Here is a 15,893-nt window from a genome sequence, read left to right as displayed (position 1 = left end):
TCAACAGTTACAGAAATACTCAAAGAAGCCCACTGGCACCAACAATCATGCCATGGTTGAAATCCCTGAGATCAAATGTTTTCCCCATTCTGATGGTTGATGTGAACATTAACGGAAGCTCCTGTCCCATATCTGCATGATTATATGCATTTCACTGCTGCCACACGATTGGCTGATTAGATAATCACATAAATAAGTAGATGCACAGGTGTTCCTAATAAAGTATTCTGTGAGTGTATGTTGATTAAAGATTATATCGGCCCAGTCCTAGTTATTAACTGGTCAGGATATCAAAATGCCCCTCTTTTTGTCTCCAACCATCTCAGAGTTACATTAGATTTCCTCTCCATTGGATCACTATAGAAATGATTATATAGCCTTAAATAATAAAAAGTTGCTTTACATCTTTCCCTTACAGAGTTTATATCAGTACTTAAGCCAGGACTCACCACTTGGTTTTCCACCACAGCCGACAATGTTGAGCACTTTGTGTAGATGATGTATTTGAGCGCACTAATAAAGTGCTTTCTAATCTGGTCCCAGCCTGCTGCCTATTCCCACTTGCCACTTTCTGCTTATATTTTGTCCTCTGTAAAGTCCATTAACATTTTTTTCCTTTCTATCCACAGAAGAGAGTGGAGTATCACTGTTGCAATTAATTGGTGATCCTCCACCTGATGGCATCACCAAAGACTATGGCTCCGACAGCCCTGGCTATGTTTTTGGCCCAAACTCCAATGTTGGCAAGTCCGCTGCGTCTCACCTGCCAAACCCTTTCTTCCGCGACTTTTCCCTCATCTTTAACATAAAACCAACGTCTACCAAGCCTGGCGTCCTCTTCTCTATAACGGACCCATCTAAGAATATCATGTATGTGGGTGTGAAACTGTCTGCCATCGTGAATGGCAAACAGGACATCATCTTCTACTACACCGAGCCAGACTCACAGAGCTCATACGAGGCCACCAGATTCCCTGTGCCTTCCATGCTGAACACCTGGACCCGGTTTTCTATCAGTGTTCGAAATGAGCAGGTGGCCCTTTACTTCAAGTGTGACTCTGACCCTCAAGCCGTCAATTTTGAGCGGTCTCCCGATGATATGGATCTGGACGCAATGGCTGGAGTGTTTGTTGGTCATGCCGGTGGAGCGGACAGTGATAAGTTTCTGGTATGTATGACCTCCTCTGTGGTTCTGATGTCTCTGTGAAAAAAGTCAAATCCCTCTGCTTAAAATACCAGACAAGACCAGCGTGAGATTCCATGCTGATCCAGAAAGGTTTACACTGGTCAGTACTGATTTTGTCCTGGTTTACACTCTCTCTCTCAGACCAAAATTTCCATTTTGTGCACTAGACAAACTTACTTGGTGATGCTGGTCAAAAAGCATGATCTGTCGTGTGAAGTTGGTTGACTAGGATGTTTTGCTAGTTAAACAAGTTAAGAAGCCTGGTGAGGACACCGGCATCCCAAAAACATACTGTAAGAATATTTGTGATCATCAACTGTATGTTGGTCTTTTTAATAGGGAAAGGCTAGGTGAGGCCTGAAAATATAAGTAACAGCTAATGCAATTATGTGAAACGGAAATCACTGTGGTTCATTGACTCTTGCATGGTTTGATTGCTCAAACTGGCTTGTTTCAAAAAACAACATACATTCTGTGGTCATAAAACAGTCCACCCATCTTTCATTGTTGGAGCAGAGTACTTAATTTCTTTAAGGAACCACAGGGAGCAATTAGTTCCTGCTTGTTTGTGCGGTAAAGTCCTGCAACTGACCCCACAGCTTGATCTCAGATCAGCTAGAAATGGTGGACTGCTGCCCTGTTTCTTACTCCAAAACCAATCAGATGAGACCTAAGAGCAGACACAAGCTAAGGAGGACTAAAACACGTTTTCTAATGAATCAATAAACATGGAAGCTGTAAAATGATTTTGGTATGGTATGATAAACTTGCCTTACTGAGAGACATAGAGAGAGTATATTTGTGACAGTTGGAGGTTTGCTTTATAGACAATAGTGGTCTGAAATTAAGAGTGAACTTTAGTATGTTTAGAGAGAGAACATAGAGAACATTCTAAACATAGAAACAACAGAGAAATGCTAATATGTTGCTAATATGTCATATAAAGTACTCATGAAATAACATTTCACAAAATATATTTTAGGCCATTATCATGATCTGTATATTCAATGTGTGCATTTTACAATACACAGAACATATAAAGTAGGTGCTTACAATACAAAAATACAATATACTGTACATAAATTGCACATAAAGGATATGGAATTGTGTAGGTGAAGATTGCAATTGTAGTGAGTAGAATAAACACATTAGATAGAGTCCAGCAGAAAATTAAAGGTGCACTCAGTATTTCTTTCCTCATAAAAAAATGTTTTACTCTCAAAGAAATGAATAATGGTTTTGAAACATATGTAAAACGTCATGACCACCCACATGAGAATACTACTCACTTAAGGGGGTCGCATACTGGATGCATCTGGCATTCTAAAATTCGAAACAATAGGTTTCTATGAATGTATACACACTTCCTCTCTGTGTCTGTCGGCAGCGGCCACCTATGACTCCGGAGGCTGCTCAAATTTCTGCCTTACCACGGTGCGCAACTCGCATACATTATTTTCTATTCCATTACTCGACCCAAATCATTATCAATGGACATAGATGATTTACTTTAGCCTTGTTCTTTCTTGAAGAAGGGAACCAAAGCCTTGGTGTGTTACCTTTTGTGTGTACTGTCTGCGACCTGATCCCCATCAGCATGCCATGTGTTTGATACCAGTGCTAGCCGTGATACGATGCGGTGTGGCGCTTCTCTTCCGGTGTGCGACCACCTTTAGTCTCAGTCACTGCCCTGTTGTTGAACACTTTCACTCATGAGTTAAATGAATAATAACTGACTGCAAATAGTGGTTTTCTAAAATGGCATCATTAACTTATAACTATCACATGAATTAAGCTGCAACCATGCCCCTACATGCCAGTGTAAGTCCAAAATGACAAAAACAAAAAATTACAGAGTGCACCCTTAATTAAGAATAAGTGTGAAAGTAAGTGAATAGATGTAACAAATGCAATGCACTACACAATACATGAATAATCTGTTAGCATCTGTTTGAAGAACAGCTTATATACTGTACACCAACAGATTCTTCTCCAGCTTCTGGGGCACTACAGTGGCCTGACTGATCTGTGAAGTTATGTGGTTGAATACTCTGCCTTGTTTCCATCAGTCGTGAGAGAGTGTTCATACACTTTGTCCAATAACCATAGTGAGACAACAGAGGCAGCAAGAATGCCTCACTTTTCCCAAAGCTTAGCAGCCTTATAATGGCCACTCATTCTTAGATGTTCTTCTGAAATAGGGCTCGTCTGATGTCCCCTTGTTTCGCTTGGCTTTCATTTCCTGTGGGAATGCAACTATAAGGAGATGGCCATCAAAATGACAGACGTGATTAAGCAGGATATGATTGGTATTCCCTCCTGCTCATTAAGATTAGGTGGGATGATCAGGGCTGGTAGATTCGACCCCGTGTTGGGGCTGCAAAGGTCACGGCATGAAACAAAAGGGCAATTAAGACATCATAAAGCTTTCTTGACTGCATTCTGCTCCTTAACCTTTGACCTTAGCACAGGGCATTCACTTAGACGCTAGAGGGGAAGTCCTGTCATAGCTTACCAGCAACAAATTCCTGTTACCCTAACCAAAGGGTCCTTAAATGGAGATAAACTAAATGAGACATTATTAGGCAGCTGTATTTGTGTGACTTTTAGTGTTGAAGGTGGAAATGAATAAGTGTTTCTTGGTGGATAACGGACTGAATGTTCCCATGTAAGTTGTTATCATGCCGGAATCCATGAAAGAGAAATCCCACAAAGAGACAGATGGCTGCAGTGGGGTCCAAAAGTCTGAGACCACTAGTAACGATGCTTCTAGTTTTCATTTTTCATTACACATTATATTATAGACCTAACAATTTGGGTGAAATGTAGAATTGAAAAATTTGCATGAAATTTGCATTCGTTTAGGTTACACCTAAAGTAGAGCCTACATTTTAATTTCATATCAAATAAATACATTTTCATTGTGTGGAATCAATGTCCACAACTGAATTAAGTTAAACCAACAATTGTTTTAGTTAACCTAACTTAAATTTGATCTGTTTAACTAACTCTATTGAACCTTTTAGCTTGTTGCTAGCTAGCAATAATCACATTTGTATATTATATATATATATATATATGTTTGTACTGTATAAAATTAAATAGACTGTATGCCATCTCACCTCCAATGCCCATCAAAACATGCTTACCAACCTGTGTTTGTGTGTGTGTGCTCTAGGGTGTCATCGGCGATCTGAGGGTGTTGAAAGACCCTGGAGCGGCTGAACGCCACTGTGAGGAAGACGAGGATGACTCAGATGGGGTAAGACTTAAAGCATTTAAGCTCTTTAATTAGTTAAATAATCACTTTCACTCATGTGTCACGTCTAAATGAGGTCTCATTATGTGTCTCGCCACAGCTTTGCATCTCAACAGCTTTGCCAAGAGCAGCTTTGGCTCTGAACTAATAACGTAATGAGAAATAGCTACATAAATGCATCACATTTACAGCTGGTTTTCCCAAATATATTGGAGGCCATTAGCTACAAACACTTACTGTAGGTTAAACGGTTCAGTAAAATGTTTATACAAATGATTAATCCAAAATGTTAATACTGAAATTGTATTAAAAAAGTTCATGTTTTGTGCATTCAAAAAAGTGAGTTTTCTCACGTCAAACATCTTCAAACAGTGGATTTTTTTCTAAAGGGGTGCTTTTTAGTGTTTACAGTTTTTAATGGTCTGCCTTTTTAAGAAGTTATTGTGTTATAGTTTATAAATCAATTTCTTGCTGTAGCATCAGGGTTTTTAGTGTTTTGGGTTACAGACAATTTAACTTATGGTCTCTCCTTAATGGAATAGTTCACTTAAAAGTGTACTTTCCTTCATGTTGTTCCATTCCTGTGTGACTTGCTGTCTTTTGTGAAACACAAAAGTAGATCTTAGGCAGAATATCTGAGCTCCTCTTTCCCAAACAACAAAAGTGGGTAGTAATTTTTATGGGCAAGCTCCAAAAGAAAAAAAAGAACCTTGAAATTATGATAAACGTAGTCCATATGACCTGTATTCTAAGTCTTGTGAAGTCATATGATATGGCTTTGTATGGCTTCACAAGACTCGGAATATAGAACATAGTCGTATGGCCTACTTATTTTTTTTGGGGGGGTTGCCATATAAATCACCATCCACTTATGTTACATGGAAAAAGGAGCTTGCATTTCTGCCTTACATCTTTTGTGTTTCCCGTGATACGGGAATGGAGTAACTTTAAGGAAAGTAAATGATGACAAATATTTCATTTTTAGGTGAACTTTTCTATTAAGGAGAAAGTGGAGTGTCTGTCTGCTTGGAATTTACTTCCATTCTTTTGCCTCCAGTAAGGCTTTCCACAGGATAAAGCCCATCAATATGATGTATGACCTGTACATGCCCTCCAGCTGTAGAAATAACATTGTGATGGTTCGACCCTTTTTTATTGTTTACAGTCAAAGGGGATTCATATGTTTTTTTTTCTCTGCAGGGATCGGGTGAAGGCAGAGGAAGTGGTGGCGGCGGGTATGAAACACCATCAGTCCAGGTATAAACATAATTTGCTCAGAATGTTCCTTCTGTTTCTTTTTTTTTTTTTGGGCTTAGGTAACCATGTTAGCCTAAACTCTCACTATTAAATTGGTGTGATCCATTTAATCACCACTCTCAAAACAGCATCTAATGACAATTCTGTGGTTCCGGGCTATTTAGAAAGCAGCAGTCTGGGAGTTTTGGCTGGTCTGTTACTATACACTTGCTTATCTTTTGAGGGAAAGTCCAGGATCTACACTGATATCTCCAGACCTGTCCCAGATGTTATAGCCCATCTTCTTATGTCATGTGTTACTAGTACAGAAATAGGCCATGTGGAAATTGTTCCTCATGTGCAAGGCCCCTGTCTGAGCATGCCAGAGCTAATTACAATGGGGAGAAACCAGGTGGCTCTTAAGTTTGGATTGCAGGGATCCTGTGACATAAGAGTCTGTTTTTGTGTAAAGAGAGAGTCGCCCCCCACCCCACAAAAAAAGAGAAAGAAAATTCTGTCATTTTTTACCTTCAGTATCCTCAAGTCTTTTCAAACCTATATGCTGTCATTTTTCTTTGAATACACAAGTCTACATTTTTTAAGAGTTGTTATGCAGCTCTATACAAACAACAGAAATTTAAGTTGTTATTCACTGATAATGTTCACCTTCACCAAAGCTCACGTTTAGCCTGTGTCTGCGACCACATTCAAAAATGGCTTGTCATTTAGTTTAAGATGTCAAATATAGAGTATGTATTAGATTATTTATGGTGTTTTTGTCCTTTTTTGAACTCGGCAGATATGGTCACAGTGAACTGTCATTGTATAGCAAGAGTTGTGCAATGATACTTCAAAAATTCCATGTAAAAATAAAGACAACGTATATGCTTTTGGAAGAAAATTAGGGTGAGTAGGGGAGACCGGGGTTAGCTGGCACACTTTTCATACTTTGTTGAATATCTCTGGTGGAACAAATGTTATAAAACCCCAAGTAGGTGCAAACGAAAGCTTAAGCTCTTGGGTAAATAACAAACGCTTTGAACATCATGAAATACTTACTGACTTTTGTTAATTATGTTGTGCATTTTGGCACAGGTTGTGTGTTAAAACAATAAAATTTTATGAGAGAAGCAACACAGAAAAACAAACAAAAGTTTATTTTAAACCAGGATGGCAGAACAACACAAGTTTGCCTTCTATTATGATGACTGTTTATGACATTACAGATTTTACAGTTTATGTTATAGCATATTTTTTTTTTTTAAAGCTGCTTTGAAACAATGTGTGTTGTGAAAAGGGCTATACAAAAAAAAAAGATTATTAATATGAGTAATGAATATGTAATTAATATGATTGTATTAATATAATTATGATTAATATAAACAAATTTACAGTTTGGATTTAATATGAAAATGTTTTACTTCTATAAACTTGTATAAATATATACATCTTTACTTAAATAAACTTGTTTTTATATAAATGTGAATATTTTTAATAACATAAATGAAAGGAACTAATTTTATCATTGGCTTGACTTGAAACGTGTGTAAGTGTAATATGCCTAATAATTATAATTATTATTTGTGTTATTTATTATTATTGTTCCTTTGAGTTTTGTCAGTTATGTATTTATTTCGAGGTATTAAGTTGGTAAATAGTGTGTATGAAGGTTATGAATTAATATGACCAGTGTGATATCCCACCCAAAAACCAATGTGCCAATCAACCCCACTCATACTCTTTTGATAAATGTTAGTCAGCTAGCATAACAGGCTTACACATTTTATATCACAATAACTATAATTTAAAAATTCAGATGCCCTCACAGAATCAATCAGTGTAGGTCAAGAAAGTGAACATTTAGATGTTACACTTTGGTGAAAATAATTACAAAAATACCAGAAATTAACTCAACCAGCCCCCGTAGCCAACCAGCCCTAGTCTCCACTATGTAAATGTTGACAAATTTTTCATTTGTGGTTGAACATTCCCTTTAACTGGTTTCTTCATCAGTGCTGATGTGTAATGTAATTTGAGAATGGTAAGTATGTACGTTTACATATTTGAAATTTACAAATAATGTATGTTGTACAATTTGAACATTGCTGCTTCTGAGCTGTGGCTCGCTTTTACCTAACAAGTATTTATTGCTGTTTTATTTGTTTTCATATCTTTTAAACAGCTGGTTCCAAACACATAGGTGCCAATTCGTGTTTTTTTATTTATTTAACCTGGTAATTTTAAATTAGACAGCTTCTTATTTACAGTATGCAACATGTTTTAACATGCCGCGACAGACACAGAATACAGACAGTATTTTCCAAAGTGCTGTAATGTGAACTTCCCTTTTTCCTAGCATGGAATCCATGTTTGATGGGTGCCACATTCTCCTCTGGGATATTTTCCACCTTTGTTTCACAGTCAATCCAACTCTGCTCAGATGTTTGTGTAGCGAACACAAGTTGAGACAGTCACAATGTCGGGGAAAAGCTGCTTTATTCACAAAGCAAAGCAACAGTACAAAACAAGGGCAAATCCAGTGAAGAGTAGTCAAGGGTAGCGTGAGGTCGAGAGCCGGGGAATCAAAGTATCGTAAGGGGCAAATCCGGGAGAGAGTGGTAAACGAGAGCGGGAGGTCGAAGCCGGGAAAACAGTTAACAATTAGGGCGAAGAACTAGACGGGACTAGCGGGATCAAAGACAGGGGAACAAGGGGAGCTGGCAAGCTAAGGGGTAAACAAGAGGAGGTCACAACTAGACGAGACTAGCGGGGGGCAAAGATACGGGAAACTAAACACAATAACCAACACCCGTGAAACGGATGTGCTGTGGTATTTATAGGGGAAGGTGCAGGTGTAAACAATGAAAGGTGATGAGACGAGTGCAGGTGAAACTAATGTGCAGGAGGATTGGAAGCGCGTGAGAAACTCGAGGAAGGGAGATAACCTACGAGCATGTGAGTGAGTAGGAGCAAAGTGGGAAGCTCTGGAGTCTCTGGGAGTAGAGCCGTGAGAGGCTCGGGGAAAAACGTTGTGGAAGACTCGAGAGGCTCTAGAGGTGGGGCCCTGGAAGGCTCGAGAGGCTCGAGGGGGGGAGCCATGAAAGACTCGAGAGACGAAGCCCTGAGAGGCTTGGAAGGGGGTGGAGCCCTGAAAGACTCGAGAGGGGAAGCCCTGAGAGGCTTGAGAGGGGGAGGAGCCCTGAGAGACTCGAGAGGCGAAGCCGTGAGAGGCTTGAGGGGTGGAGCCATGAAAGGCTCGAGGGGAGGTGGAGCCCTGAGAGGCTCGAGGGGAGGAGGAGCCCTGAAAGACTCGAGAGGGGAAGCCCTGAGAGGCTTGAGAGGGGGAGGAGCCCTGAGAGACTCGAGAGGCAAAGCCGTGAGAGGCTTGAGGGGTGGAGCCATGAAAGACTCGTGAGGAGAAGCCCTGGGAGGCTTGAGGGGACGAGGAGCCCTGAAAGACTCGAGAGGGGAAGCCGTGAGAGGCTTGAGGGGTGGAGCCATGAAAGACTCGAGGGGTGGAGCCCTGAGAGGCTCGAGGGGAGGAGGAGCCCTGAAAGACTCGAGAGGCAAAGCCGTGAGAGGCTTGAGGGATGGAGCCATGAAAGACTCGTGAGGCGAAGCCGTGAGAGGCTTGAGGGGTGGAGCCATGAAAGACTCGTGAGGAGAAGCCCTGGGAGGCTTGAGGGGTGGAGCCATGAAAGACTCGAGGGACGGAGCCCTGAGAGGCTCGAGGGGAGGAGGAGCCCTGAAAGACTCGAGAGGCGAAGCCGTGAGAGGCTTGAGGGATGGAGCCATGAAAGACTCTAGAGGAGAAGCCTTGAGAGGCTTGGAAGGAGGCAGAGCTCTGGGAGGCTCGAGAGGAGGAGCCTTGGGAGGCTCGTGAGGCGGAGGCCGCGAGGGCTCTGAGGGGCGAGCAGAGGCTAGCAGAGCCGTGGAAGACTCTGGGGGCGGAGCAGAACCCGGCAGAGCCGTGGAAGACTCTGGGGGCGGAGCAGAACCCGGCAGAGCTGTGGAAGACTCTGGGGGCGGAGCAGAACCCAGCAGAGCCGTGGAAGACTCTGAGGGAACCTCTGCGGTCTTGAGCACAAGACGAGACTGGGGAGAAGGGGCCCTCTTCCTTCTCTTACGAAATCGGCCAACAGGGGACGTGGCCATGGGGACGGTCGAGGCTACAGGCGCTGGCTCTGGGGCGGTCGAGGCAACAGGCGCTGGCTCGCTGACCGTGGAGGACATGGGCGCTGGCTCGCCGGCCGTGGCGGGCATGGGCGCTGGCTCGTTGGCCGTGGCGGGCATGGGCGCTGGCTCGTTGGCCGTGGCGGGCATGGGCGCTGGCTCGTGGGCCGTGGGCGCTGGCTCGTTGGCCGTGGCAGGCATGGGCGTTGACTCGCTGGCCGTGCCAGGCTTCGAGGCTGGGGCCGTGACAGGCTTCGGGACTGGGGCCGTGTCCGGCTTCGGGACTTGGGCCGTGTCCGGCTTCGGGACTGGGGCCGTGACAGGCCTCGGGACTGGGGCCGTGACAGGCCTCGGGACTGGGGCCGTCACTACGTTCCACTTGATCAGTCAAATAGAAAAAAAAATGAATGTTACACTTTTATGACGAATAACAGGTTTTATTCGTCTTATTTCTCTTCATGCCATTTCTAATAATCATTAATGATGCACAGGGAAGCTAAGGACTCATATATACAGTGGCCCAGAAAAGTATTTGGACACTCTTTGTATTATATGACAAGCGGTATAAATCAAATATATAATCACAAAGCACTTTATTATGAACACTATCCTAATAAATTGCCCGACATGGTCTTTTGCTGTTTTAGCCCATCCACTGCAATGTTCGACGTGTTGTGCGTTCTGAGATGCTATACTCCTCACTACAATTGTACAGAGGGGTTATACAAGTTACCGTAGCCTTTCTGTCAGCTCGAGCCAGTCTTGCCATTCTCTGTTGACCTCTCTCATCAACAAGGCATTTCGGTCCAGAAACAGAACTGCCACTCACTGGATGTTTTTTGTTTTTGGCACCATTCTGAGTAAACTCTAGAGACTTTTGTGTGTGAAAATCCAAGGCGATCAACAGTTACAGAAATACTCAAACCACCCCGTCTGGCACAAACAATCATGCCACGGTAGAAATCACTGAGATAAAATATTTTCCCCATTCTGATGGTTGATGTCAACATTAACTGAAGCTCCTGACCCGTATCTGAATGATTTTATGCAATGCACTCCTGCCACACCATTGGCTGATTAGATAGTCACATTAATAAATAGGTGTAAAACAACCAAAAAATTTCACAAAAAGCGGTTTGTTAGGTTTAAATTATAAAACAAATAGATGTATTGTTCAGAGTTAAGAGATACAATTTTATTTGGTTGTTATTATTCCACTAGTACACATGTGTGAACTGACTTCATACATCCACTAAAAATCTCCTTGACACCGCTTGGTTAAAAATAATGGCAAAAATGACTAAAAGCCTCATTTATTGGTGTGCCATGTTCATTCATTTGCAAATACCACTTGGTTTGGTATTGTGTTACATATACAATTAAATCCAATAGTATACCTTGTAGTAGTAAATCTTATTCATGGTATACTCCCTCTATTACTAAAATAAATTATACACATAAGAATTGCAGCCTTAAAAGCAAATTAAAAAGACAAATCAGAGCCCCATGGAGTGGAGAAATAATATCAAGGATGAATATAAGGATGTAGTAGAAGGAAATATATTAGATGTGGAAATGTATAACATAATATTAAGAACCTAATATTTGAACACAGTTGGGAGCAAATTATATAGGATATAATATTATAGAAATATGATTTTTGTGATTAATTGTTTGAATGGAAAGGTACAATTAGAAATTGTACTGTCCAATAAAGGCAAAACATAAAATTGAGTTATGACTGAAATCAGGACTCTTAGAGATCTGTACTGTGACAGATGAGTTTAACTCATATGCTGAGTTTCAGAGAAAATAAAAAATATTGTGAAAATGCAACTACTAAATCCACATCAAAATATTTCAAGCTGTTTAATAATTTCCATTCCACTTTCATTTTTCATTGTAATTATTGGTGTAGTTACTGATTTTGTCTTTTTCATTGTAGTATAGGATATTGCTAATTTTACTTTAGAAAGTAATTTATGTAAATATACTGGGATAGATAGATAGATAGATAGATAGATAGATAGATAGATAGATAGATAGATAGATAGATAGATAGACAGACAGACAGACAGACAGACAGACAGACAGACAGACAGACAGACAGACAGACAGACAGACAGACAGACAGTGCTATTTAAACCTAATGCAAATAGTCACTCTGTTTTTTTAATACTGTGTTTCCCTAATTTCTGATTGGGTGGGCAAGACTCACCTTTGAGCCCACCCCTGTCCATGAATGCATCCGGCCGTGATACCACTTGACATTTTTAAAGCCATTAATTTATTATTTTTATTGTAGAAAATGTTATAAATGTTTTTTATTATTATTATTATTATGAATCCATCATGGACACAAAGAATACATTTCAATGAATTTGATTTAAAGTCGGGATTTAAAATACATTTTTCAAGGATTTCGAATTTGAATTACCTTGGACAACATTATTTGTCCATGACCCATAAGTATGACTCCTACTATATAGCAAGCTCACTGAATTGTTCAACCCTTGATATATCCGAAAAGAAGTCATTACATTCCATAAAAATATCCAGATTGCTCTCATAGAAGATCATGATTGCAAAAAAACATTTGGCTGCAAAGAATGGCTTCATCATTCGACGTGTACGGAAATATCGTTCCGCTTTTTAAGATGTACTCCTTAACCCTCTCTGCACCATAACTCACAGTAATGTGTTCAAGGTCAGTAAGGGGGTGCAGAGAGCTGTCTATCAGCGAGCTGCGGGCAACATTCTTCAATCTCCTCAGCAGTGGTGGTGATGGCAGATGTTTAGCAGCCCCTCCTTTTTTAGCGGTACAACCCCCCACCTGCCCACCCCTGACTCTATCTTTAGACCCCGGGAAATGCAGTATGCATTCTCCAGGACGATCGTTATCTTCATCCAAAAATACACACTGTCAGCCTCCTCTTATGGAGTATCAGAGTACTTGGTCTCTATTCTCGCCTAAGTCTCCTTTTTCTCAAACCCTACATGAAATATGAGGATCAGAGAGTCTCAGAACCTGATGTCTGGTATTTCGTCAGCAGGGTCTGCTGTTTCAGCAGTTTTATGTTATACTAAGTGCATGATCAGGGCCTCTTTGTGTCTATGTTTTACACATCATGGTCTAGCAGCTCTTCCATGAGAAGCTTTGTTATTTGTTAGCTATATTGGCCCCAACAAGTATTTGGCTACTTAAAAAATGATGCGTGTCTTTGCATTATATAACAACATGTCAAAGCAAGTGCTGTTTATTTTAAAGAAATATGGCACAAACACTTTTCAAGCAACACATTTCACTAAAAGAAGCTTGTTAGTTTTCTATTAGGCCAAAATGAAGACAAAAATATTTGGAAACTGGTTGTCAAACTTTAATGGAACATTGGATGAAATACACCTGTGGTTATTTTGCTTGGATGCCTGTGTGAACTTGAGGAAACTGACTTTATATATATATATATATATATATATATATATATATATATATATATATATATATATATATATATATATATATATATAAAGTCAGTTTCCTCAAGTTCTATATATATATTAAAAATCACCTTGGGATCAGTTGATTAAAATGAATTGCAAAAATGGCTCTCGGAAAGATTTAGCATGTCAGTGTGGGTTTTGCATACCCACTAGTCTAACAAGTACTGAGACTTGCTACTGCAAAAAAATACACAGACATACCGAGTTAAGCATGTGGACATGCTGCTGCTGCATAATTAGACCAAACGCAAGACATGATGCATCGCGTATGTATGACATATGCTGCCTCACAAATAGACATACAAACAATCCCTTTGTGGCAGATCTAAACAAGTGGAGATGGGGTGGAGTAGGGTTTAAGAAAAAAAACGGCTTCTCTGCAAAACTGAGCAATTTAAATGTTACATTTACGCATTTGGCAGACACTTTTATCCAAAGCGACTTACAGTGCACTTATTACAGGGACAATCCCCCTGGAGCAACCAAGGACACAATGGTGTTGGCTGTGGGAATCGAACCGGCAACCTTCTGCTTACCATTTTACTGTTTTTACTGTGATAAAAACCGCTTGCTAAATGTTCTGGCCCATTTTAGAATTTCTTATCATGACAACATAACACTGTAAACCCCTGAAACCCTAAAACAATGATTTAAACAACTTTACAGCTCAAATAATATGCACCTTTTAACAAAATAATTAATTTAAGTGCTTTTATATGTTATAAGCTTTACATTTCTGCCTTTATATCCTTTATAAATGTGCCCCTATTCACTTCCATTGTAAGTGCCTCACTGTAGCCTTGATTAATTTTATTTTTTTTATGAAAAGGTATAAAGCGTTAAAATCAGTGTTTGTGTTAATTAATATTATGCCACAAAAGCTGTTGATTGAGCTTAACTTATGTTGAACGCTGAAAATTAATTTTAGAATGTTATCATTTTATTTATTTATTTATTTTTTACTGGAAAGCAAGATGAAAATGGACATTAAGGTATAAAAAGTTATATTCTTACAGTATGTGAATTGCACTACAGTGTTGACCAACTGTCTGATTTTAATTTGATTTAAATAAGTGAAATTTTAATGATGTATATCATTTGCAGCCAACACCTCCCTCCTCTCCGCCACTCCAGCCGCCACCAGTGACCAACAAACTGCCAGGTGAGCAATCTCTTTTCATTGTCAGGTCTAGACTAATCTGTCTGTATTACCTTAACCAGTATGACAGCACAACTTATCAGTTGTATTTATTGCACCATTAAACACTTAGTGGCTCCTTTTCTTTTTGTAAATGTGCATTAGGTGTTTTTGATGGGTATTTTATAACTTCACATTGACCATATTGATACATTCATTGTTCATGAAAAGAAACACATTTGGATTGCATGCTTTGTTTACCCTTCGGAAAAGACAAGCATGTCTATACTGGTCCACCAACTTGACCAGCACCAGTCTGGTTAGTGCAAGTTTACTAAACCAGTCTGGACCCACATGCAAATTCATGCTGGTTTAAGCTAGTCTTTTCAGCAAGTTATTATGTATAGAGCAAGAAGATTGAAAATTTTATTTGAGGTTTAGTCTATTTTGCCAGTCCTGTTGCCTCATAATGAAGTTGTCTAGAAGATGAAGTTGAAAAATGTCTTTTAGAAAAGTACCTGGTAGGTACTTGACATCATGAAAGCTTAGTGTGTCTATGGAAGTAGCCTTTTTGATATTTGGCTCCCTCTTCTGGTGGAAGTAAATGTAAAAGTATTCTTAAAGCGATTTAAATTCCTTTTAATAGATGGCTTAAATCAACACAAGTATTTCCATGCAATTTGATTTATTTTTATAGCACTAAATACATATTGTTAATACAAAAAACACTAGGATTGTCAATTGAAACTGTCAATATATTTTGATCTATATCAGCTTTACAAAGAATAGGTAGATGAGGAAGACCTTGGGAGGAAACAAGAAAACAGTTTTTAAATGTTTGCTGAAGTGTGATCTTTTTTAAAACTAGCTTAATTTATAAGTCCTGATAAAAATTAGATGCAGATGATTACTCTCTGCAAACCTCAGGCTCCTACAGTGAATCTCGACAAATGTCTGGCTCTGGTGATTCCCGACAAAATTATGGCTCATATGGTGATTCTCGAAAAACCTCTGGCTCATATGGAGGTTCTCGACAAATGTCTGGCTCTGGTGATTCCCGCCAAAATAATGGCTCATATGGTGATTCTCGAAAAACGTCTGGCTCATATGGAGGTACTCGAAAAACTTCTGGCTCATATGGAGGTTCTCGACAAACTTCTGGCTCATATGGAGGTTCTCGACAAACTTCTGGCTCATATGGGGATTCTCAACAAACTTCTGGCTCATATGGTGTTTCTCTACAAACTTTGGACTCAGTTGATATTATCAGGCAAACTTCAGGGTCATCTGATGGTTCTAGACAAGCTTCAAACACTCTAAGAACATCAGGCTCAGCTGATGATGGCCTGCGGTATTCTGTGGAGTCCAGGCTTGGTTCAACAGGTGGGTTGACAAGGAAA

At 40.0% G+C, this 15,893-nt stretch overlaps 1 protein-coding gene across 8 annotated transcripts in view; it reads left to right on the top strand.

Moving 5' to 3' along the window:
* The window catches only part of LOC127655194 (collagen alpha-1(XVIII) chain-like), a 130,171-nt gene that overhangs the window by 82,113 nt on the left and 32,165 nt on the right, over positions 1-15,893 (top strand). For 7 of the 8 annotated variants that reach the window (XM_052142842.1, XM_052142840.1, XM_052142839.1 and 4 more), the window contains 5 exons: positions 630-1,168; positions 4,365-4,448; positions 5,646-5,702; positions 14,460-14,517; positions 15,421-15,876. In XM_052142842.1, coding sequence (XP_051998802.1) covers positions 630-1,168; positions 4,365-4,448; positions 5,646-5,702; positions 14,460-14,517; positions 15,421-15,876 — 1,194 coding nt within the window. The remainder of the gene's footprint in view (positions 1-629; positions 1,169-4,364; positions 4,449-5,645; positions 5,703-14,459; positions 14,518-15,420; positions 15,877-15,893) is intronic. The other variant, XM_052142843.1, reaches the window with a different exon arrangement.

This window comes from Xyrauchen texanus, chromosome 14 (genome assembly GCF_025860055.1).
Source record: "Xyrauchen texanus isolate HMW12.3.18 chromosome 14, RBS_HiC_50CHRs, whole genome shotgun sequence".
In the NCBI taxonomy this organism is placed as follows: Eukaryota; Metazoa; Chordata; class Actinopteri; order Cypriniformes; family Catostomidae; genus Xyrauchen; species Xyrauchen texanus.
Note: the sequence above shows the minus strand (reverse complement) of the source record. Positions and strands in the feature narration are given on the sequence as shown.